Below are 25,566 nucleotides of genomic sequence, written 5' to 3'. Positions count from 1 at the left end.
CTCTCCTCTTCTTTCACCCTTTGTCTTCTCTTTGCTAACTGTTACTCTTTCTTTCTATTTGTTCTTCTTTTCCTGGCTTGTTTCTTTGAGTTTTGTCGGATTGCGTTAGGTTGGGTTGGGTTGGGTTGGGTTGGGTTGGGTTGGGTTACATTAGATTTGGTTTGCCTAATTTGTGTTTGGTTTGGTTTGGTAAGGTTTGGTTAACTTAGGTTTGTATTATAAAGTATCTGATTGTAAGTTGTTTCTCTGTCAGCCTGTAGTGCTACCTCCTTCAAACTCAGTCCTACTTTCTGAAATATTCCTCAACAAAATATATCAGGTGCAATATGGCATGAAGGTGAAGGACAATATAACAAAAGGAATACATGAAATGGTGGACGCTTTTCATCAAAGAAACCATTTACGAAACCATCGATGTTGAAAACAGAATCGTGTAAGACGTAGAGTTTTACAGAGAGAAAAGGGGGAAGGGTGGAGGGAGAGAGCGCGAGCGAACGAGAGAGAGAGAGAGAGAGAGAGAGAGAGAGAGAGAGAGAGAGAGACTGCGTGTTCTGGTTCCAATTGTTAGTAATGAAAAGATAATTTCTATCATATAAACACATTTTTATTCCAGTTGGTAGAGCAGAAAACAGGAAGTCGGAAAAGATTTGTGAATGGTGAATAGTTGGAGGAGATAGTTAGGAAAGGGGGAGAAAAACGAAGAGGACAACGAAGATATGGGAAACTCTCGGAAAAGATACATGAGAGGAGGCACAAGTAGAGGGTATCAGGACACCTCTCCTCCCGAAATTGACCTCTCTTTCGACCACTCCTCTTCACTCTTTTATATGGGAGCAGTGATTAGCGGGATTTTTTTCATTGTTTTCTTTTTTCTTTTTTTTGCCATTGAGCTGCTTCCATTACTGTAAAAAAAAATCAAAGCAGAACGGGAACACAGCTTGAGTAATGGGAGGGGTTTTAAATTAGTCATACAGAGGGAGGGAGAGAATGAACAAGGAAGGAGGAGGAAGTAGAAATAGAAACAGACGGAGATAGAAAATAGGAGGAAGGATAATTTAAAAGAAGGAAAAAAAGCAGAGGATACGTTATAGACGGATAGAGAAAAAGAAAAAGAAGAGTGGATATGAGGATTTACTGGAGGAGGAGGAGGAGGAGGAGGAGGTTTGGGGAGGTTTGCTAGGGAAGGGGAAAGAGATTGGGAAAGGAGGTGGGGATGAGGAATGGAGGGAAGAAGGGAGAAGGAATGGGGAAGAGGGGGTGGGGAAGGGGTGAGGGGGGGCAGGGGACTGGACAGAAGCAGCGCCCGCCACCTGGCCAGCTTCTCGGCTCACCTGTCCTCGCCCTCACCTGCTGTCGCGGGTGTCCGGGGGGTGAGGGAGGAAGGCTGGGAGGGAGGGAGGGACTGGGTAAGGGAGAGATGTATGCGTATTTATTTATTTGTGTGCGTGTGTGTGTGTGTGTGTGTGTGTGTGTGTGTGTGTGTGTTCATTCATAGTCCCATAAACTCACTGCATAGTAATCTTGTATAGCTTAATCCTCGGAAGTTCTTAGGCTCTCAAATAACGACTCAATTTTTCGACAACAAAAATAAAATAAAAGCGAGAGACATGACACAGCTACTGAGAGCCTTAGATTGGATAGGCTGCATGACTAACTGGCTTGGCACTGGCCGGCTAACTGGATGCTGCCTAGATAACTGGTTGGAAATGTTGCTGCATAGGCTGTGTGGCTGCCTGGCTTGTTGGGTAGCCGGCTGAGTCGCTGACAAGCGTTCTGGTTGATTGGCTGAATGGTTGACTGACAGCCATGCTGGCTGATAGGCTGGATAATTTGCTGGATAACTGTCTGAATGACTAACTGGCTTGCTGACCGACTGGATGTCTAACTAGCTGGATATTGACTGGCTGATTAGAGCCCTGGATGGGTTATTCATAACGGACTGATTTTCTGGCAGGCTGACTGACTGGTTGCCCTATTTACTCACTTGTTCATTGGCTGACTAGCTTGCTAGCTGGTGAGCTGTCTGTGTGGCCTTCTGACTATCTAACTGACTGGCTGTGTGGCTGTCTGACTGACTGGGTGACTGGTTGTGTGGCTGTCTGACTGACTGGGTGACTGGTTGTGTGGCTGCCTGACTGACTGGGTAGCTGGCTGGGTGGCTGACTGAGTAGCTGATTGTCGATGTGGCTGGCTGGTTTGTTGGCTGGTTGACAGGCTGACCAGCTGTTAGCTGGCTGGCTGACTGGCTGGCTGCCGGGGGCCGGTTCCTCGCTGGGCAGTAAGTAATCTGTGTTCTGGAAATCAAGGCTGAGACAGTGGCTCCACCCTGCCCCGCGACCTTGGCGATTCCTCATTACACGTCTGATATTTTGCAAGTCCTCCCTCCCTGCCCTTCGCCTCCTCCTCCTCTTCCTTCCCTCCCTCCCTCCCTCCCATTCCTCCTCCTTACACGCCTACTTCCTGCCTGCTTGCTTCTCTTCCTCCCTCCTCCAGCTCTTCTTCCCTGCTTCTCTCTATCTTTCTCCTTGTCTTCCATTCCCCTAACCAATACACGTTTCTTTTGCCCAACCCTTTTTATCTTCCCCTTCCCGTTTTTCTCTCTTTCCCTTCCCCTTCCCCTTCCCCTCCTTCCCTTCACTTGCTAGTTAGTCTAATCTCTGTTATGGACCTCAATTATGTTTTTCTATGTCTTTAAATCTCTCTCTCTCTCTCTCTCTCTCTCTCTCTCTCTCTCTCTCTCTCTCTCTCTCTCTCTCTCTCTCTCTCTCTCTCTCTCTCTCTCTCTCTCTCTCTCTCTCTCTCTCTCTCTCTCTCTCTCTCTCTCTCTCTCTCTCTCTCTCTCTCTCTCTCTCTCTCTCTCTCTCTCTCTCTCTCTCTCGCTCTCTCTCTCTCTCTCTCTCTCTCTCTCTCTCTCTCTCTCTCTCTCTCTCTCTCTCTCTCTCTCTCTCTCTCTCTCTCTCTATTATCGTCTTTTTCACTCATATTTGTCTCCTTTTCCACTTCCTCTTCCTCGTTCTGAGCCTTCATTTCCAGTTTCCTTTATCTTCGTCATCTTCTTTTTCATCTACACCCTCCTCTCCTTTAGCTCTTCCTCCACCTTCTCTTTCTCCTCCTCTCTTTCTCTCCCTCCTCCTCCTCCTCTTCCTCCTTTCCTCCCTTCGTCAGCCAGCTCCTCTGCGGGCTGTCAGTTGCTGTGTACACCTGAGCCTCGAGCGCCACCTGTCGTGAAGGCGGCATCACCCCCCTTCCCTCACCTTCCACCCCTCACCCTCACCCCCCTCACCCACACCCCCCTCACCCACACACCCCTCTTCACGGCCACCCCGCAGGAGCCCCAATCCAGACTACTTACGCCCCCCTGACTCCTGCTCCTCCCCCTTAAATGCAACGTACCCTCCCTTAAAGCCCCTTTCCAGCGGCCACCCTTAGTTCACCTCCCTTGCCCTCGTGTCCACCCGCCGCCGTCTACCCTTAACCTCGCCTCGGGGCCGAAGCGTGAGTGCCCCTCGGTGTTCTGGGATCATTTGGAAGGTGGATGGCGTAGGGCTCCTCTCGCGTGCCATCTGCCATGCCCTGCCCTGCCCCGCCTCGCCCGCCTGCCCCGCCTCGCCGCCGCCGCCGCCTCCCTCATAACCACCTCTACCCACCACTACTCTCTCTACTACTACTACTACTACTACTACTACTACTACTGCTGCTGCTGCTTCTACCACTACTACCACTATCACTGTTACTATAACTACTACTACTACTACTACTACTACTACTACTACTACTACTATTACTACTACGATCTTTATTACTTCTCTCATTGCATCTACTTCCACCTTCATCTCATCCCTCTACTTCTACAGTCATCACTACATCTTCCATCTACCCTTCTATTACTACTACTACTACTACTACTACTACTACTGCTACAACTACTTCTACTGCTTCTACTACTAGTACTACTAGTACTACTACTACTACTACCACTACTACCACTACCACTACTACTACTACTACTAATAATAATAATAATAATAATAATAATAATAATAATAATAATAATAATAATAATAATAATAATAATAATAATAATAATAATAATAATAATAATGAGACGTTCCCTACCCTTACCACCACCCACCACCCTCACCACCACCACCACCACCATCACCACCACCAACCTCACCACCCTCACCACCACCCCCACCACCAGGTCGGGGACACGGGCGGGAGGAGGTGGCCGCGCGGCATATGTTCCTCGGCGCTGGACAATCTCTGCCGGTAATTACAACTCTTAACCTGAGGGCCTGAGGGAGGAGGAGGAGGAGGAGGAGGAGGAGGAGGAGGAGGAAGGAGTAGAAGGAGGAGGACTAATGTGGTAGCCCCCTCCTTCCTAACACATATCACCCTCCCTCTCCTCCACCCTCCTTCCTTCCTCTCCCTTCCTCCTTCTCTTCTCCCTTGCCTTCTTCCTTGTCTTCCTCCCTTGATCAGGTCACCCTAGCACACTTCTGTCTATTCTCCCTCCTTCACTCTCTCTTTCTCTCCCTCTCTCTCTCTTGGTCACACCCTCCTTCTCTCTTTCTCTCTCATTCTCTCCCTCGGTCTCTCTTGGTCACTCACTCCCTCGCTCTCTTTCTCTCTTTCTCTCTCTCACTTATTCGCTTAACGCTCGCCTCAATGAAGGAAACTCAGCCTTTGTGCGACGACTAAGGGACTACGACCAAGCAGGAAACAAGAGATGGAGTCCTTCAGCTAATCCGATTATTGCTTTCTGGGGTAATGGAGGAGGAGGAGGAGGAGGAGGAGGAGGAGGAAGAGGAGGGGGAGGAGGAGGCGATGATAGTGAAAGGAGATATTCTGATTTTGTAAGCCTCCCATTCTCTCTCTCTCTCTCTCTCTCTCTCTCTCTCTCTCTCTCTCTCTCTCTCTCTCTCTCTCTCTCTCTCTCTCTCTCTCTCTCTCTCTCTCTCTCTCTCTCTCTCTCTCTCTCTCTCTCTCTCTCTCTCTCTCTCTCTCTCTCTCTCTCTCTCTCTCTCCAGCAATATATCAATTTATCTATCTATATCTATCTATCTGTCTTTTCAATGTCTGTCCATACAAGTTCAGTTTCAGTTCTTCTTTCGCTAGTCTTCCCCTTACCATGCCAGAACAGGAGTAGGAAAGCCGGCAAAAGAATGAATAATGTTATGTATTTGCTTTGCCTTAGTTTCGCAGTTCGTTAGCGTGATGATGAGACAGTGTTAGCCTTCTTTTATCAGCCAGCCATATCTTGTAAAATCGAGTATGCAAGGAAACATGAACTGGATTTGCTACTTTTTTGTTATACCTATCTATTACACAAGCTTGTTAGTGTGATTTAGTATGCAGTTCATAAAGAAAGAAATAAGAAAGCAAGCAAACAAAGAAGCAAGAAATAAAACATGTCTTATCTTTGTTTTATCAATATACTCCTTCAGAAAATAGACGAGCTATATTACATGGGTTTATTCATTTATTATTGTCACGCAAACGATAGATAAACGAGAAAATGCTAACAAGGAAGATATCAAGGAAAGAGAATTGTTTTGTTTACTCCTGAAGGACGCAGTTGTGGCTTATTATTTTGTTTTATTCAATTTTTCTTGGCCTTTCTATTCTCCCTCTTATAAGGAAATGCAAGAGTGTAAGCAAGTCAAAGAGCAAGAAATTGAGCTTTTTTTATTGTCTTGCAGTCCATTGCTGGTGTTTTTATGCATTTTTTTGTTCTCATCTTTTCCCGTATTCATATAAAAAAAAAACAAGAAAGCAAGAAGGGAAACATAAACAAGGAAATTAGGAAGGAATCAAGTAAAGAGTTGTTTTGTTTACTCTTACAAGGCTGTGTTGTATATATTAATCTTTCCATTCTGCGTATAAAAGACTTAGGTAAACAAGCTAGCAAACAGGAAAGGTATAAAAATATCTTTGCCCGCGTATTTCTTTAAACAAAAATGGGGTAAGCAAGAGTGTAACAAAGCAAGGGAGAAATTGGAGCCTTTTTTTATATATATGTATTTCTTCCTGCAGTTCGTCGGCGTAGGGAAGACCTTACCTGCGTGTCCTTGAGTCACGGCGCAGGAAACATTTGGAACACCTGAGTTGCTAATTACTGTGACCTTGAGACAAGCACCGCGTCACCTGCCTCTCATCCCTCGCTCTTCGTCACACCTGCAACACACGAACACATAAGTCACTCCCACATGTGTTGCTGCTGTGTTTCTGCGATTGCCGTTATTATTATTATTTTTGTTATTATCAGTATTATTATTATCATTATCATTATAGTTATTATTATCATCATTATTGTTATTATTATTATTATTATTATTATTATTATTATTATTATTATTATTATTATTATTATTATTATTATTATTATTATTATTATTATTGTTACTATTAATTGGACGCTTGTATCCATGTCTCATTACTCTCTCTCTCTCTCTCTCTCTCTCTCTCTCTCTCTCTCTCTCTCTCTCTCTCTCTCTCTCTCTCTCTCTCTCTCTCTCTCTCTCTCTCTCTCTCTCTCTCTCTCTCTCTCTCTCTCTCTCTCGAGTATACACCCCCACGTCGGCCATCTTACTACACCACCACCACCACCACCACCTTCACCACCTCCAACACGCCTATCCTTGCCCTGCCCCTTCCTCTGCCTGCCCGAGGCCTTCCGACCCTCGCCTAAATAGGAGCTGCCGCGTTCATTAGGGCGAGAGTAATTACGGGCGGGTCCTTGAGGGGGCGAGGCGTGTGGTACTGGCTGGGGTGGTGGGGGGCCGGGGGGGAGGGGGGAGGGGGGAAGCCAGGTGTGGGGGTGGACAGGTGCGCCGCGTGCTGTTTCTGTTCTCTCTCTCTCTCTCTCTCTCTCTCTCTCTCTCTCTCTCTCTCTCTCTCTCTCTCTCTCTCTCTCTCTCTCTCTCTCTCTCTCTCTGTTTTTTTTATTCTTTTACTTTTCCTCTCCTCCTCTTCCTCCTCCTCTCTGTATCACTTATACATTACAACGTCCCATTTTCCTTCCTTCTTTTCGTGTTTTTGTTTCCTTCGTTCGTCTTTTGTGTAGCTTTTTCCATCATCATTATTGTATTTATAGAAGTAATTAATTTTCACCTTCACATTTACCTCTCATAAGCGATCCATACTCTTCCTTGCTCCTCATCTTTACTCCCATATTCACTCATATCCTCGTTTTTTTATGCTATACTCCCTCATTTTTGTCCCTCATCTCATAATTGCTCTGCCCTGTTCCTCATGTTCACCCTTTGGCTTCACTCATCCCCTCATCTTCCTCATCATCGCATGTTCTTACCTCTCAGCCTTACAATTCATTCCCTCATTTTCACCTCACCACACCTCCTCGCCCGCTCACTTCCTTCACCCCCCATCCGTACTACCTGCCTGGTCACCTTCACCTGCTCACCTGTCGCCAATTTGCCACACTTCACCCTTGCTCGCGCACGCTCACTCATATTCACCCTAGATTATTAACGCTCCCTCCTACACGTTACCTTCACACCCTGGACCCCTTCTCTCCCTTCCCCTTCCTCCTCACCTAGTTTCCTTCCTCCTCCTACCCCCTTCCTCTTCACCTCCTTGCCTCCCTCCCTCCCCTCTCTACATCCCCTTCTTAACTCTTGCGCTCTCATGCTCGTCCAGCCATGTCGCAACACAGCGGAGCACAACACGTTACTTAGAACACTGTATAACACATGAGGCATTGCACGGTACACCTGTATAAGTAACAGGTACACTGGGCCAGGTCCGGCGCCAGGTAAAGGTTTTATTTTGCCTGTTTAGGTGACCACGTCTTCCCTGCAATCATTCGCACTGTGCTCTTCATTTTGCTCAATCATTTTCCTTTTGTTAGTTTAATTTTCGCCTTTCCTCTGTCTCTTATTTTTCTTTTCTTCCTATTCTCCTTTTCTACACTCATTTTCCTCCTCTTCCTCCTACTCTTCGTCTTTTTCTTTCTTTCCTTACTCTCTCTATTCCTCTTCCTTCATCTTCTCTTCTACTTCCTCTTCTTCTTGACCAATCAGCTGGCAGAACAAACTCATTCAAATCAGTATATATATGAATTCACGTACAGTCTTCAACAAGCCAACCCTAAGCCTCAACACACATCATATAGCCTAACATACTTATTTCCCACCATTCTAGCACACTAAATACACAACAAAATATTACAACCAAAAAATTATCACTAGAAATCAAACTCAACACTACAGAGCATAAGTTGACCCAGGGTAATAAATTTAAATACCCGCTATCGCCAGGTTCCAACAATGCACCTGCTGCGATCTAGTTGTCTGCTAGATTTGATGGCCGGCGGGCGGGTCGCGTGAAGTGTGTGTGTCAGTGTTTATCGCCGTATATCGTCCGTCATCCTGGTTTCTCCGCACCTTCATGACTCCCCAAGGCGTGCAGGACCTTCGCAGTGCCCAAGGTAACGTGTGGAGACTTAAGTGAGGGCGTGTGTGGTGTAGGAGTGAGGAAAATAGGAAAAGTGAAGGCTGGGTGGAACAGGTGCAGTGGCCATGTTGGGGCAGAGGGCAAGCGAGGCGAGATTCAGTTTACCTCCCTCACTCATTTTTTGGCCCGTGTATATATAATTTGAGGTTCTTGGACGTGTATTGTCGTATTTTCCTATATATAAGTGTCGGTGCAAGGATGTTAGGTATAAGGTAACGATCATGGGCAGTTGGACAAGCAATTTTTATAAGTGATCATTTTTACTTCCGTTACTCGATTTTTTTGGACGTGTTTATGCATTTCGAGGTTCATGGAGGTGTATTATTGTATTTTACTATATAAGTGTCGATAAGAGGGTGTAGTGTGTAAGGGATGGGTTGTATTTATGAGGTGTGGTGTGTCATGTCCTCCCTGTCTGACCGCCCGCTCCCTATCTCGGTGCAATGGTTTCAAATAACTCATTGATTTTTGTTTATTCGTGCTGATATAGTGCTAAGGTTGTGTGTGTGTGCGTGTGTGTGTGTGTAAAAAGGTTTATTAATTGGGTACGTTTGAATTGATGTTGGTTTGAATTGGTAGTTGAACGAGTGTAGGAACGGTTCGCTTGTTTGCTCGTTCGCTCGCTGGCTCGCTTACCTCTCTCTCTCTCTCTCTCTCTCTCTCTCTCTCTCTCTCTCTCTCTCTCTCTCTCTCCTAATTGTCGCCTCTGCTCACCTGGCTGCTCCTTCCCCCTGATTAATTACGGACGCTAAGTTGAGCCTATTATACTTGCCTAATATTGCGTTGCGCGGTGTGGCTCGTGTCTCCATGGCGCCGCGCCGACCTGTGCTGTCTTGTTGGGGGTGGCGGCGGCGGTGGAAGGGGGGTGGGGAAATGGAAGTTGGTGGGGGAGATGGTAGTTGGTGATGATGGTTGTTGGTGTGGAGGGGAGGGTGGAGATGGTGGTTGGTGATGGAAATGGTGGTTGAAAGTGGAAATGGTGGTTGGAACTGGAAATGATGGATGGTGGTGGTAATGGTGGAAATAGTGGTGGTGATGGTGGTGCTGGAGAGATGGTGATGGTGGTGGTGGTGATGGGGGTCGTGGCAGCGGATCAAACTTCACTGACAACCTGACGACGCTAACTTAACTCCTTCCTTGCCTAACCATCAATTATATTCTTACACCTTCTCCAACAACTCCATCGCACATGTCTCTACTCAGTCTCATTCAAGTTACTGTGGGGAGGTTGTTAGATGCGGGAAATGAACACTTGGGTTAGTAGGTGGATTTAAAGGCGGATAGTAGTCGTGAGTTGGGTATTGGGAAAGGTGGGAGGGGGTGCCTGGTGCCAGAAAAGGACAGTGGGGTAGGAGGGCGGCGGCGTGAGGTACAGCGAGAGATGGTTAGAGCAACGAGCGAATGAGGTGCTTCTCTCTCTCTCTCTCTCTCTCTCTCTCTCTCTCTCTCTCTCTCTCTCTCTCTCTCTCTCTCTCTCTCTCTCTCTCTCTCTCTGCCTACATAATAACAAATACATCTTAAAGGGAAGCAAAAACTATCATACAGGGACTTTAAATGCACCGACTTACCTTAACCACCCTTCTCTCCCTCTCTACCTGCCTCCCTCCCTTTTTCCTACCCTTCCCTTTCCTTCCTTTCCTTTCCCTTCGCCCCTTCCGACCTCCTTTGCCTTTTTTCTACCCTCCCCATCGATTTTTTTTTTCGTGTCTTCTGATGGCTACTGTGTTCCTGAGATTTGTGTGTGTGTGTGTGTGTGTGTGTGTGTGTGTGTGTGTGTGTGTGTGTGTGTGTGTGTGTGTAACTATCATTGGTTTCGACACGTCTATAAAAAATAACTGTACGCTACTATTGGAAGAGCCTCCTCCTCCTCCTCCCCCCCACGTCTCCTCTCTCTCTCTCTCTCTCTCTCTCTCTCTCTCTCTCTCTCTCTCTCTCTCTCTCTCTCTCTCTCTCTCTCTCTCTCTCTCTCTCTCTCTCTCTCTCTCTCTCTCTCTCTCTCTCTCTCTCTCTCTCTCTCTCACGGTCATGTCCTCACTCCGTCTCCTCATTTTTTGCTCATGTCGTGTGGGTCTGGCAACACTTCGCTTAAACCCCATTCACGGTGACCTCCAGCCTCCCCGACTCTCACACTTATACCCCCCCTCTTTCTCTCTCTCCCTCTCTCGCTCGTGCTCTCTCGCTCGTGCTATATCGCTCGTGCTATATCGCTCGTGCTATCTCGCTCTCGTGTTTTGCTCCTTACCTCTTTTAGTGGGATAAATAATTATGATTTACGTAAAAACACTTAAACTCCACCTTGCTTCACGACAGGTAACTTCTTATGGTTTAGTGATACACAGATGAGCACAGTAATTAAGCGGCGATCTTGTTTACACATTTTTTCTCAGATATATATTTCCTATTGATACTTTGGAATGCTGTAAGGTTTCATAATTTACTTGATTGACCTTTTTAAGTCTTCTCTCGTTTATCATTTCCTTCTTGCTTCTCTCCTTTTCCTCTTTCTCGGGTGGACTGGAAAACTTCCTTCATCAATAATTCAACATTGCTTTCCACCTTCATTTTTTCCCTTCCTCCTTCGTCCTTCCCTTTCCCTCTCTCGCCCTTCCCTGACCATTGACGGAGGCCTGACCCGCTACTGTCAATAATACGTTTCTTAGAGGCCCTGTCAAGCCCCTTGCCATTCAGCCTCCTGGACTCAGCCTCGCCCATGGTCCTCAGCCTCCAGAGTCCAGCCCTTTGCCCTCTCTCTCACCCCTCCCTCTCCCCCTTTCTTGCCTTCAGCCTCTTTCACCCTCGCGTCCTTCCTTCCTCCCTTCCATCCCTTCAGCCTGTCCCTTCCTCCTTCATCCATATTGCCTCCCATGATTGTTATTAAAAGGTGTTTAATATGCATGTGTTTGTGTGTTAGAAAATTGATGTTATTTTGTTTTCTGTCGATGTGTTTTAATATTTTCAGGTTGCTTTCTTGTTCTGTAGAGTCATTCGGGAGTTTGGTAGTTTTTACAAATCAGTTTTCCCTTTGTTTTCTTGTTATATTTCATTATATTGTTGATGTTATTGTAACATTAATTGTTATTTTATTTATTATTATTATTATTATTATTATTATTATTATTATTATTATTATTATTATTATCATCATCATTACTATTATTTTGTCATCGTTGTTATTATTATGTTATCCTTATCGGCATCATTCAGTAGATGTTCGTATATTCGCGTGCTTTTACACACACACACACACACACACACACACACACACACACACACACAAAGATCGACAATAATGAGCACTTGCTCACGTCGTGAGGGTACCTGCTGGCGAATGCGAGTCCAACTCGTGATCAGGCCGTGGTGAATTACACACACACACACACACACACACACACACCACTACCACTCACAGTACACACACAAAAAAAGGAGAAAAGAATTTTATATGTATTTTTTACCTTCGCTTTTTTCTCCCTTTCTTTCCCTTTCCTTGCGGTGCGTTATTATGTTAAGTGGAAAGTGGCCATTACTTCCCATGTGTGTTATGTGCAGGCTCGTATTTATCTTTTTTACCCCTTGTATTAATCCTTTGTGTGTGTGTGTGTGTGTGTGTGTGTGTGTGTGTGTGTGTGTGTGTGTGTGTGTGATCAAAATCTGCCTCATTTACTGCTTGCTTCATACTCCATAAGCCGGATTTTTTTTTCATTGTGCTTCATACGTCCATTTGTTCTGGCGTTTGATATATTGTTTGATTGTTCTCCTCACACGCGTTCATGCACATTGAATACACGTCCCTCATCTCCACCATTGGCAGTAATTGGAGTTTCTATTACCTCCATTTAAGTATAACGACTCACCCTTCCCATTCTTCCATCCCCACCACCACCACCACCACCACTCCAAAACCACATCACTCTACATCGCCACCTCTACGCAAACACCATATCAAGACCACATCACCATCACTACCAGCACATCACCACCACCACCACCACATCACCACACCGTCACCACCGTCACGGCCAACACACCTGCCCCGGTTTTTGTGGCTTTCGATTCCTTTGTGGAGGTTCAGGATGGTCGGCACCTTCCATCTCTGCCTCCTTTGAGCTTACCTGCCCACAGATGCTCCCTCCTCCTCCTCCTCCTTCCCTCTTCCTTCCCTTTTCCTTTCCTCCTCCTTCCTCCCACCAGGGTTCCTTCCTCCTCATCCTCTTCCCTTATTCTCCTCCTCCTCCTCTTTCCTTCTCCTCCTTCCATAGACTCTGCCTCGCGTAATTTTTCATCTCCTTTCACTTCCTCTTCCCCTTCACGATCCTCCTCCTCCTCTTCCTCCTCCTCCTCTTCCTCCTCCTCCTCCTCTTTTCGTCTCCGTTTTTCCTTACTTTTAGTTTTCTTTAGTTTTCCACATTCCATACTTTTCCCTTCCTGGTTTTCCATGTCTCCGGTTTTCCTGACCATGCATTGACTATACAATTATAAAACGTTCATTTTTTTCATCTGATCTTCATTAGTTTTCTGCTATCTCGACTCATGCATTTCTTTATCTTTTATCTTTCACTATTCTGCTTCGCCTTCGATCATCTCCTCTTTCTCTCCCTCCCACCCACTACAAAATTAATCGCGTTTGCACCATGATAATTTTCCAGTCAACCTTTTGCCTCTCCACATCACACAGATTCTCCTTAACTCTCCCTTCGCTACATCCTGCCGCTGTAGTTTATCATGGAGGATAATCCCAACCTTCCCTCCTCCTCCTCCTCCTCCTCCTGCCGACCATTGTCCACCACGCGACCCCCAAGGAACGGTCGCCGCAATGAAGGGAAATTATTACCCTCGAGAAGAGAATATGTTTCCGGAAGCTGAGAGGCGGTGTTTGGGTAAGGAAGGTAGCGGAGAACCCACGGGGCGCCTCGGGGCATTGTGGCGCGGCTCTGGGGCGTGTGGGTGGGGTGCTGGGGGCGGGGAAGGAGGGGGAAGGGGGAGTGAGGCTGGGGGAGACTGGAAGTGTGGCGCCCAGAGTGAACAGTGAACAGAGAAGAGAGGGCGAGGGGAGGATGTCGGGGAGTGGAGGAGTGTGGGTAAGATGCTGGGAGAAGGGAGGAGTGAGGAGGAGGACGTGACATAGGGAGGCTGCATGAGGGTAGAGTGTGTGACGCCATGAACAGTGAACAGGCCATGAAAGGAGTTGAGGGAGGAGGGGGGTGATTGGGGTGGAAGTAGGAGGGGGAGAAAAAAGAGGAAGAGGAGGCTGTGAAAGTATGTGTGGCGCCTATGGAGTGAACAGTGAACAGAGAAGGGAGGGAGAGGGGAGGATGTTGGGGAGAGGAGTATGGGTGCTGAGGGAAGAAGTAAGGCGTGAGGAGAAGGATTTATAAGACATGATGCTGAGGGGAGTGTGTGTGGCGCCTACCGTGAACATGAACAGGACAAGGAGGGAGTTGAGGGTGGTTGGGGTGGGGTTGAAGAGTGAATGGGAGGGGGATAAAGAGGAGGCTGGGAAGTGTGTGTGGCTTACAAAGTGAACACTGAACATAGATAAGAGGAAAGGCGATGATAGTGCAGGGCCGGGGAGGAAGAGGGAAGGTAAGAACGCCCGGGGGCTGCGTAAGGGCAGGTTGGGTAGGTTGGTGAGCTTCTGGGCGGGGCGGGGCGAGGCGGAGGAAACATCTGCGGCCTCTGCGCGACGCCCGTCCGCCCCGAGGCCTCGAGGGCGCGGTAATTACGTTCAGTGACGCCGCGAGGGTTGCAGGCCAGCCATTTCCTCCTTCCTACCCGCCGCCCACCGCCCCCTCCCGCTGCTCTTCCTTGTGTGTGTGTGTGTGTGTGTGTGTGTGTGTGTGTGTGTGCGCGCGGTATACATCACACATATCCGCCCTCCGGTGCACTCCCGGTTTGTTTACGTAGTAGTTTAACACAACCTGTTTTCGCTTTTACTTACAAGGTTGCCGATAGATGTGAAAGGCGTCAGCTATCTCCTTGAACGCATTGATATCTCAGTACCGGTGCACTTGGTGGCGATAGTGATGATGTGTAGTGGCGATGTTGTTTTTGATGGTGGTGATGATGTTTGTTGTGATGGTGTTCGTGTCGATGGCGAAGGTGATAGAATTGCAGGTGATGATGGTGGGGTTACAGGTAGTGTGGGAAGTAATAGAGTCATTGGTGGTGGTCTCACAGGTGGTCTCGGAGGTAATGGTGAAGGTGGTGGTGTCAGCGGTGATAGTGGTGGTAAAGGGGGCACGAGAGGGCGTGTTGGCAGCCGCAGGTCTCGTTCGCGCGACTGTATTGAGGAGACGATGGGTAGTCAGCTCCTTTCTCCTTTCTTCATCCCTCCCTCCCTTCCGCCTCCTCCTGCCCCCCCTCTCCAGGCAGCCGCAGCACCCCCATGATCCTCCACCCGGCAGGAAGGCACCACAAAGGGCTGGGACCTCCTGCTGGGGGGTCTGAGGTCTCCCACAAGGGGGTTACGGCTGCTCCCTGCCCGGAAGTTCACGATTACTCTATTGGATTAAAGTCACTCGCCCGAGCACCCGGAGTGAGGAATAGGGATAACAACAATCACACCACGTATATTTTTTTTCCTTTCTCCTGGTGGTGACTTCGTGGCCACAATAGATCACGTTCTGGTTCGGGATGGATTTCGGTTTTGTGAGCAAGACCTAAAAAAATCGTATTTCATTGCCGGTCACGGAGCCCACAAGATCTGCTCCCGATTCTTCTCTTCTTTCTCCTCTGCTTCCTCCTCGTCATCCTCGCTGCCCTTCCTCCCTTACCTTACCGTCATTGGAAGGAGCATTAGTGGTTCTGGTGGTAGTAAAGATCTTTGGTAATTGTTGTGGGTGTAGGTGGCGGTTGATAGTGGTGATGGTGGTGGTGATGGTGGTTGCTGTGGTGGTTGTGATGGTGGTAGCTGTGGTGGTTGTGATGGAGGTATAGTGGTGGTTGCGTACATAACGGTAATGGGAAAATGAGTAAAACAAACACACACACACACACACACACACACACACACACACACACACACACACACACACACACACACACACACACACACACACACACCTGTCCTTTTCCCCTAATTGCAGTCCCCAAACCAGTCCTTCCCCACCTGTACGTACACATCACCTGAAGACATTTGCATGGGTCATAGCGCACGAAGGTAAAAGTGAAAACCCACACTGTTGATGGAATACCTAATGAGAAACAAGTGAGTGTCGCAAGGTAACGAGGGAAAGGTGCGCTCTAATGAGGCATGTACAGGTTAAACTCAATGAACCACGTAGAAATAGCTATTGGGGTACGGAAGTTAACATTCAAGTCAGACTAATTTCTTTTTACTGAAGCGATAATGATCATGATTGAGTGTTTGTATTGCTCTTGAACTAAATTTCTCTTGATTTTCATTTTTATATGTTAATTTTATCAGTTAGACAGGCTTTACTTATCTTATTTAGCCATATTATACCTTTTCCTTTCTGTTTTTGTTTTCCGTGTTGAGTGTCGGTTCAAAAGAAGAAAGCTGATTGAAGTAAAAGCTACATTAGTGTGAAGACAAGGAAATCGTTAAGTAATATATCAACCATAGTGAGAAATGTCAATAAATGTATAGGAATAATGAAAATATAAACAAATTAGATTGAAGAGTCGAGGAAGAAGATCGAGCCTAAGGGGGAAAACTACAATATCCAAAGGCGGCAGGTTATAGGGGAGGAAGGCAAGAGGAAGTGAGGGAGGCAAGGGTGGAGGGGCGGGAAGGACCGAGAAGGTGGATAATTTGGGGTTTGCGTCTATTATTTCCTTCCATCATGCCATTAGAGAGGCGACGAAATTACGAGTGATAGAAGGAGTGGTAATGGAAGGGAGGGCGAGCCTGTGTTTGTGTGTGCAATGGTATGGTGGTGGTATTGGGTGGTTAATGTGGTGGTGGGGTGATTGTGGGTATATTAGTGTGAGTCTTGTTGCTGTTATTGTTTTATTGTTTGTTGTTCCTATTGTTCTTACTCTCTTGTTATTTTAGAGGTGTTATTGATTGTTGTTATTGTTGTGTTTATTCTCATTCATGTACTAGATATACAGTAAAGGAGACAGCTCAAGGACGAGAAAATTAATAAACAAAAAAGCTTGTTATATTAGTCTACTATTTTATATGCTATTTTGATCATGATATTCGCGGCGGTGGTATACGATTATTGTAGATGCGATACGATGGTGGTTATAATCCTTCCATATTACGTGAGTGGTTGTGATTTTCGTTATACTAGTTTTTAGGTTGATTTTAGCGCCTTTATGTTGATGGTTATCGGGTTTCGGGTCACCGTCTGGGGTTACTGCGGCTCGTAAGTAGTGGTCGTTGAAGGAAACTGAAAAGGCGTGACATTATGGATAAGTCAGATGGTAGAAATTTGTGAATGCTGGTGGTAGTGAAGGATGATGGCGATGGTGGTAAGTGTGTTGAGGGTTGTGGTGAAGATATGTGTCGGCAATAACTTAGTCCTCGCTTGCTTTTTATCCATATAAGGGTTTGGTTCGTATCGTGTATTTTAAAACGATAATAAAAGGATGAAAGTAAATCGGTAAGAAAAAAATCTTAGGTATGAATGAATGCATGAGTAAGCATGGCTGACTTTTTTACACCTTGTCCGTCTGAGTGGACCTGGCGACCCGGCCCTCCTGAGAAGTCTTGGCGGGAGGGGAGGAAGAGAAGGCCTGGAGGTGCAAACAGGAGGTGCCGGGAGGCGGGCGGAGGGGCAGGACGTACCTCTTCCCCTCGTGACGGCGGGCACGGGCCGAAGGGACGGGCAGGAAGAGGCGCCCACCCGCCACGAAGGATTGGGAGGAGGGAAGGACGCGGGAGGGAAGGGACAGGGGGGAGGCGTTCAGACTTGATTGGAGGCCTTGGTGTAGATGCTGTGTGTGTGTGTGTGTGTGTGTGTGTGTGTGTGTGTCGGGCTCAGTGAGGCTGTATGGTTTGTCCTGTTACGAGGAAGGTTGGCAGTGCTGATGGTGACCCGGCCAGGCGCCTCATAGCTACCCTCGGCATCCCTTTATCCGGAGGCAGTTTGGCGGCAGAGCGGTGAGGCCTGACAGCCGCGCCACCACCTTACTCCTCCTCCCGCTCCGCCTGCTACTGTAACGTAGCGGGCTGCTCGTCGAGGCTGGGAGGCTGTGGCCACCCTCCGGGCCACCGGCTACCTTGGGAAAAAATGCTCCTCGGATGTCCAGCCACACACGGTAGTGGAATGAACCCCCAGGTCTCGGGGCCGCGCCCAGTGAGCATTTTTCTCATTGTTAGTTGTCGTAGCGCTGCGCGGCGCCACCCGCCGCCGGGCACGGTGTAGCCAGTAGCCACAACTTGTGCCATCTTGAGCGTTCCGCGAGCCGCACGAGGACGGTGATTCACCGAAGACGTCAAGTTTATGACGATTTTTTCCCTTTTTTTGTGGATTTGTGAGCAAGTGAACAGAAACACTTTTTTTCATCCGTCCCCAATCTGGGCACGAGGGTCTCAATGCCCGGGACATCTGGCAGGCGAGAGCCAGGCGACCTCGGCCCTTACGGCCACCCGCCACTGAGGGCAAGGTGGGGTCCGCGGGGCTGCGGCGGATGTGTCCCCGGTGCGGCGCCGCCCGCTGGTGACATACCCTATTGAGCAGCGCCCGATACAATTAACGAGCAGAGCCCTGCTTATTTGTGCCTCACCCGTAGCTTCTGCTGCCTCAGGCACCGGCAAGGCGGGAAGAGCACGAGGCGAGACAGCAGCAGAGGCAAGGCCACGGCCCTCGCCTGGAGGAGTGGCCCCCGCTGTGCCGGTGTGCGCCTTATCGGGGTCTTTGGCTCATGCCACACTCAATAAGGGGCCGCTCGGGGCACCAGCCTTATAAGCCTTCGCAGCTGAAGGAAACCTGGCGCTGGAGACCTACCGGTTGCCGCAGCTCGCCCAGGGTGATAAATGGTGATGCTATCATGAGCCGAAACTGCAGAGGTCTGTGGTGCTCGTCCAGAAGGCCGAGTGGAACGTAAGGCGAGAAGAGGAAGAGGCGACGGGTAGGAAAGAGCGGAAGAGCTGTCAGGAACCTGAGGAGCCGGAGACGGCTGCCAGCAGGTACTGAAGGTGCAGGGCCGAGGGTGCCGAGCAAAAAGGGGCCGCCGCCACGCAGTTCTCATGGCCAGGTGGGGGATGAAATTAGTATTTAAATCGGAGGGAACAAGTGGTAACGGTCGGGGAGGCGGCACGGGAGCCACCGCACAATGGCTCCTTCCCACCACGGGGTAACGTTTTCACCCGCTCGCTCCTCCGCCCCGCCACACCCCGCCCCGCCCCGTCCCGCCTTGCAACCCTGCAACCACCCCGCGGGACGAGCTGGGCACAACTTTTTGGCCCTCCACTTGCCGCAGAGGACCTGAAGGAGAGAGAGAGAGAGAGAGAGAGAGAGAGAGAGAGAGAAAGAACCATCCACTTTCATTTATAGAAAGCGAGCAAGCTCATTCAAGACCCCACACGTTACTGGCCCCATGCCTAGCGACCCTCCTCCCCTCCCCTCCCCTCCCCTCACCTCATATCACTCCCCCCTCCCCGTGTCCCTCCTCGCCTCTCCCTCCTGTTGCATCGTTAGGGCGGTCATCCTCACTCTCGTTTTCTTCCTCCCCGTAAATTATTATCATCGCCGATAGGAATCAAACTCGACCCCACAAATCACTACCGTCTTCAGCGTCATCCACCACGCTTATCACTCTCCCTCATACTTAGGCCTACCCGGAGGAGGCTTACACAGGCTTTGAGAGGAGGGAAAGAGAGGAGCTGAAGGAGGAGGAGAACTTAAGAGGTGGTGGTGATGGAGCTCAGTTGTGTCAGTCGTGAGGTCAGGGAGGGGAGGTCAGAGGTCACGAGACAACTGGCACCGTGAGCGTGTTCGTGGTGACAAGGGAAGGGGAGGCGAGGGTGTTATGGGTACTTGAAGGGGAGGGGAATGAGAGGAATGAAGGGGAGAAGGGAGGAAGGGAAGAGGGGTTCGGGGATAGGTGAAGGAAGGAGTTGGATGAAGAAAGGAAGGGATGAAGGGAAGAGCAGAATGAAGGGCTGAAGGGAGGAAGAGAAGAGGGGTTCGGGGATAGGTGATGAAGAAAGGAAGGGATGAAGGGAAGAGCAGAATGAAGGGCTGAAGGGTGGAGATGAATGAAAGGCTGAAGGGGTGAAGGGACGGCGGGAGTGAAGGGCTGAGGGGATGAAGGAATGAAGGGAAGAAAGTAATGAAGGGCTGAAGGAAGGAGGTGGCTGAAGGGCTGAAGGGGTGAAGGGGCGAAGATAAGAGGAGTTCAGGTATATAGGGATGAAGGAAGGGAATTAATTTTGATCTTCCTTTTCTCTAATATATTTCCAGATGAAGTTCCCATTTTCTTTCCGTGCTCTCCCTCCTCCTCCTCCTCCACCTCCTCCTCTTCCTCCTCCTCCTCCTCCTCCTCCTCCTCCTCTTCCACCACCATCTCCTCTGTCTCCTCTTCCTGATCCTCTGTGCTCTTTAAAATTTTGAGTAAGGTTTAACAATAACTTCTAAGCCTTTTCCTACAGTGTATCGCCTTCCGGTTATTATTGTGCTTTGTTGTTGTTTCGGGAAGTTTTATTATTTTTTTCTTTACTCTTCACTCGATGCATTTTCCCTCTCCTTTTTTCTTAGGGGGGGGGGGGGAGGGGAAGGTGTTTATTTTTAAGATCACGAGGCAACTGTTTACATTTTAGCCAGAAGCACGCGTGTTAGGCTTAGCGGCTCCTCCTCCTCGTCTTCGTCCTCCTCCTACTCGTCTCCGTCCTCCTCCTCCTCGTCTCCGTCCTCCTCCTCCTCGTCTCCGTCCTCCTCCTCGTCCTCCTCGTCGTTGTCGTCATTATCGCCTTCCTCCTCCTCTTCTTTCTTTATATAGATAGATAGATAGATGAAGAGAGGGATAGATGGAGAGATGAATGGGTGGATGGATAGTTGGAAATCTCTTATCTGTTTATTCATTCATCCATGCATCCATCCATTCTGTCTGCCTAACTACATATCTATCAGTCTATCTATCTATCTGTCTATCTATGTTCTTGCACCTTATTTTGTTTTCACACTACTTGACTCTCCTCCTCCTCCTCCTCCTCCTCCTCCTCTTCCTCTTCCTCCTACCCGGCAGCTGCAGCAAATCCCGGTCCTCTACTCTGCCTCTTTCCCTTCCTTCTTTCTCCTTCCTTCCCTTTCTCCTCTCTCTCTCTCCCCATCCCCTTACACATAAACTCACTCTTGTACTCCTCTATCTCTCTTCCCTTTATTCCAGCACTTTATCGCCCCTCTCTACGGTAAGTCGTTTTGTGATGTTCTTCCCTTCTGGTTTCGTGGTGTTCTTCTCTTCTGGTTTCTCCTCTTTTGTTTATTATTTTTGTGCACGATAAGAGGGTTTCTGCTTGTTGTTGTTGTTGTTTTTTTCACTCCAATGACATGGTTTTTTTTTTTGGTTTTTTTCTCCTGTCTTTCCCGTCTTGCTCCAACCGTTTTCTTTGCCGCATTTACCGTTTACCGTTGCTGTTGTGGCTGTTCTTCCTTTTTTTTCTCCTCGTGCTTTTACCGAGTTATCTGTTTTGTTTTTGTTTTTTTCTATTTCCGCAGTTAGATTTGTTTCCATTTGATGTCTACTGCTTCCACATCCCACGCTGCTTTTCATTAGTTTCCTCGTGACTGCTTCTCTCGTGCATTTTCCAACTTTATTACTTTGGGAAATTAAATTAACGAACTCAGTGAAAAAATGTCATAGATACAAGGCGCGTGGTGTTCCTGGGTAATTTTTTGCGATTGTTGTTGAGTGTGCATGACGGTGACGGGAAAGAGTGACGAAGATAAGTGTCGATTGGTAAATAATGTCTAAATTGTCTAGAAAAAAAAGTGCTATCTTTTCGATCTCGTCTGATTTTATTTCTCTCTTCCTTATCCATATCTCTTGATCATCCTCCTCTTTCGATTTTTTTTTTACAGCAGAGAAAGCCGCTCAAGGGCAAAAAAATGGAACAATAATGAAAAAAAAGCCCGCCATTCGCTGCTCCAAAATGAATAAGATTTGTGCAAAAGTCACTAACGGTAAAATAATATACGTGCACATAGTTTTAATTTTTTCCTTGTCAGACGGGAGAGAGAACCACATGCCAAATGAAGCTTCGTGTATAAGTAACGGTATGAGCATCAGTAGCAAATAAGTTAGTTCAATGCATTATTAGTTTTTCCTTCGAGTTAAATGACAAGAGTCCGAATTATTATATTTGCCTATACTGGTGATCGTCATAGTGTTCATTTGAGGCCTCGGCTTGGAAGTGTGGGTGAGCGTTTTTGTTGAGACATGATGCGAACGTTGGAGAGAGTGGGCCGTTGAGTTAGAAGAAGAATATTGCTGCTTCTGTGTAGAGTTGTTGGTGGTATGTAAACCATGATAATAAAAAATCGTTTGGTGACTATGTCAAGAAAATGATTGATATTCCACCATTCCCCATTTCCTGGGTTGGGATCACAATATAAAGTGTAGATCGCATACCAAAGTGGTTTCATGACACGTAGATCGCATACCAAAGTAGCATCTAATTTTCCTTACATATTTACTTGTCTTTATTTTACTCTCTCTCTCTCTCTCTCTCTCTCTCTCTCTCTCTCTCTCTCTCTCTCTCTCTCTCTCTCTCTCTCTCTCTCTCTCTCTCTCTCTCTCTCAACTTTGCCGAGCTCTCGATTGTAATATATTTTCAGTCATTTCACCTCCGCACCTCCGACCTTTCTCAAATGTTTCTCCTTCTGGTCACCGCTAGTCAGGGAGAAAGGAGAAGGGGGGAGGGGGAGGGGGAGGGCAGGAGGGACATCTGGACATTTGCCTCCCCGCCGTTAGACTTTCTTGGGGCCATACCCGTGGCATTCATCTCCTTCCCCGTCTTCTTGTGCCCCTCCCTCCCTCCCTCTTTCTTACCCCACCTTTCCTTCTCCCTCTGCGACCTGAGCCTTTTCTTCATGCCCTCCCCCTCCCTCCCTCCCTCCCACCCTCCCTCTTTCCCAACCTCCTCCACACGTCATCTCGGGCTCGCGTGGCGCCTCGCAACACCCTCCGGCTCCCCTCGCGCGCCACACGCCGCTGCATCCCTTGCGTTGGGGTCTCCCGCGTGATCCCGAGGATGCTTGTGGCACCGGCGTAATTGATGGATTCGTTGTTTATTGTAATTTTGGCGACGATAAACAATGTCGAAAAATATTTACAGCGCGTGGCCACGTGGGCATGGTAGGGTCGTGCCCATGTGACACCTGTCAACCGCCATCACAGACGCGCGACAGCTGTTATTTTCCCTCAGCCATTGGTCGGCCCGCGCGGCGGGAAGGGCCGCCATTGGGCTCTGGGGGACGGGGGCGGGCTCAGCTGAGCTCCGAGAACGCCCAGACGCTGCAAGAAAAAGAAAATTCTGAAGTATTTTAATCCGTTTGCTACAATGAACTCCATTTGTCTTGACAATGATGGGAAGGAAAATGGTTTCGCTAGTTGATGAACAACAATTTTCAAGTAAACAACAACAGACAGCACACTGAGGGCACACAAACAAGGCCCGAGGGAGGCAGTCGTGGCCAGGCACGAGCGCGGAGGCTCCGCCTTTCCCACCTGATTGGCGGACGGCACGCTCCCTCTGCACCTGCCGCCCCAAGACTATATAAGGCGCCGCACGCGTCGCGTCCTCCAGAACTGTTTGACCCACTGAGCAGATCACTACGCGCCCGATTCTGTGAGACTTGTGAGAGAAACCATGCCGAGCTCATTCATGGTGAAGCGCAACTATGCGCACTGCCCCCTCAAGAAACGGCCCCTGGCGCTGTACAACGAGCCGGCGTCGACGCCCCCCGAGCAGGAGCAGCCCGAGGACCTAAGTGTGAAGCGGCCGCGTCTGGAGCCTCCGTCACCCAAGGCCGAGGCTGACGACACCACTCCCAAGCTGCTCCAGCCTGAAGGTGACGTGCCCTCCGCCCCGTGGTACTCCCTTCCCGCCCTGCCCACCGCCGGAGTGCCTACAGTGCCCCACACAGTGCCCCGCGCCACGCCGCCCTCACCACCCGCCGCCCGCGTGGCGGAGAGTCTGCCCACCCTCGCGGAGTACTACCTGCAGCTCTTCCGCTCCACCTCAGACAGTGGGGAGCCCCGGAGGCCACAGCCGCGGCCTGCACTACCACAGTGGAACTCCTCGTACCTGCCACCTTCGCCCCAGGCCTCCCCCGTCACACCGGACCAGGTGCCAGCCAGTCCAGTGCCACAGTTCCACTTCTACCCAGACTCCTCTGCCCTCATCTCCCCCGTGTCCACCTGCTCCTCCGCCACCTCAGAGTCCGAAGACGACGCCGGACCCACCAGGCAGAGGCGCGAGGCGCGCTACTCGTGCACAGACTGCGGCAAGTCATACTCTACCTACTCCGGCCTCAGCAAGCACAAACAGTTCCACTGCGCCGCGCTGGGAGCCAAGTCCTTCGCGTGCAAGCACTGCGACAAGGTGTACACTAGTCTGGGCGCCCTCAAGATGCACATCCGCACCCACACGCTGCCCTGCAAGTGCCAGCTGTGCGGCAAGGCCTTCTCGCGGCCCTGGCTGCTGCAGGGACACATCAGGACCCACACAGGGGAGAAGCCCTTCCAGTGCTCGCAGTGTGACCGCTGCTTCGCCGACCGCAGCAACCTGCGGGCCCACCTCCAGACCCACGCCGACGTCAAGAAGTACGCGTGCGGCACCTGCCACAAGACCTTCTCCCGGATGTCGCTGCTCAACAAGCACACGGAGGCCGCCTGCCCCGCCCGGCCCGCCCAGCAGGAGCAGTCCCCAGACAGCCCCGCCGAGGCCGACCAGTAGCAGCGGTTGCCGCCTCCCCCAGATTCTCGTGGAGTCGGCCCCGGGGCCTCCCAGGGCTGGCCTAGTCTCCAGCTAGTCAGCGACCCGCCAGCCACTGTTGTGTTCCTACCTTGGTCACTAGTCTAGCTCCTAAGCCATACCTGTCCCCTCGTGGGATCCCAAAGCCAAAGATATTATGTATTATTACTTTTATATACAACAATAAAACCATATTTGAATGTATTTACTCTTTCCATGTCCCAAAATACTGTCTGAGAGAGGTTGAAAGAAAAGAACAGAAAATATAAGGATTGTAATAAGTAAAACTGATCAGATAATAAAAAGGTTTGGGAGAAAACTGCCTCGGGGGAGAGCACGCGCCAACCAGACGAGCAGCCGACGCGGGTCCCCACTGATGGTAAAGTTTTAGGATTAACAGATGAGAAACAGGTTTAGCAAGATTCTGAAGGAGAGAGAGAGAGAGAGAGAGAGAGAGAGAGAGAAAGAGAGAAAGAGAGAGAGAGACTACAAGTGTGAGACGTCTGACACAGTCCCTCCTCTCCCTCCCCTCCCCACCTTGCTCTCCTCTCCCGTTGGACGCAATGGATCTATCTCTTTGCAGTTCTTTCTGTATTACATATGTCTGTGTGTGTGTGTGTGTGTGTGTGTGTGTGTGTGTGTGTGTGTGTGTCTCAGAAAAGAAGTAGACAAAACAGATTCAGACAAAAAGACGGGTGGACATTCATATACATTCATACATGTATACGTGATAGGTGGATAGACAAAGTATGAAAGGTACTCATGAAAAGGAAGAAAACAATAAAAAATAAAAAAAAGGGGTAAGAAATTTCGTGTATTCTTTACAGGTGTACAACTGATAGAACTCACCTGAATCATGGAAGTCAAATATTTTTTTTCTCGAAATGAAAAAAAAAACGTATTACAGAAGCTACAATTTTATTTTTCGTTCTATCATTATCAGTTTTGCTCATGGTTCTGCTTCATCATCATCGTCACTTCCAACATTACTAACACACACACACACACACACACACACACACACACACACACACACACACACACACACACACACACAATCGTCGTCGCCCATGTTGTTTCTCCTCCATACAGCTGTTCGCGTTCCCTCATCATAATCTCTCGCTCATTTGCATCTGCCTAAGTGGGTCACTCTGTCTCTGGGGCCGCGTAACGTACACCTGTGAGTCACGTTAATTATC

General features: G+C 48.8%; 1 protein-coding gene and 2 long non-coding RNA genes across 3 annotated transcripts in view; all 3 read left to right on the top strand.

Moving 5' to 3' along the window:
• The window catches only part of LOC126984739 (uncharacterized), an 86,756-nt gene extending 80,519 nt beyond the window's left edge, over nt 1–6,237 (top strand). Inside the window, exon 5 of the long non-coding RNA XR_007737533.1 lies at nt 6,040–6,237. This is a non-coding gene — a long non-coding RNA (uncharacterized LOC126984739). The remainder of the gene's footprint in view (nt 1–6,039) is intronic.
• Nucleotides 6,238–8,091: 1,854 nt separating this feature from the next.
• Nucleotides 8,092–25,566, top strand: part of LOC126984736 (uncharacterized) — a 34,029-nt gene continuing 16,554 nt past the window's right edge. Inside the window, exon 1 of the long non-coding RNA XR_007737521.1 lies at nt 8,092–8,452. This is a non-coding gene — a long non-coding RNA (uncharacterized LOC126984736). The remainder of the gene's footprint in view (nt 8,453–25,566) is intronic.
• LOC126984731 (protein snail homolog Sna-like) lies at nt 22,977–24,571 on the top strand. The gene has a single exon (XM_050838754.1). It carries the CDS (start codon nt 23,261–23,263, stop codon nt 24,347–24,349), a length of 1,089 nt encoding a protein of 362 aa, XP_050694711.1. The 5' UTR covers nt 22,977–23,260; the 3' UTR covers nt 24,350–24,571.

This window comes from Eriocheir sinensis, chromosome 5, assembly GCF_024679095.1.
Source record: "Eriocheir sinensis breed Jianghai 21 chromosome 5, ASM2467909v1, whole genome shotgun sequence".
In the NCBI taxonomy this organism is placed as follows: domain Eukaryota; kingdom Metazoa; phylum Arthropoda; class Malacostraca; order Decapoda; family Varunidae; genus Eriocheir; species Eriocheir sinensis.
The sequence above is the reverse complement of the archived record's forward strand: the minus strand, read 5'-3'. Positions and strand labels throughout refer to the sequence as shown.

What these genes read in the sequence shown, in the direction of transcription:
- LOC126984731 (XM_050838754.1), top strand. Translation starts at nt 23,261, where the DNA reads ATGCCGAGCTCATTCATGGTGAAGCGCAACTATGCGCACTGCCCCCTC.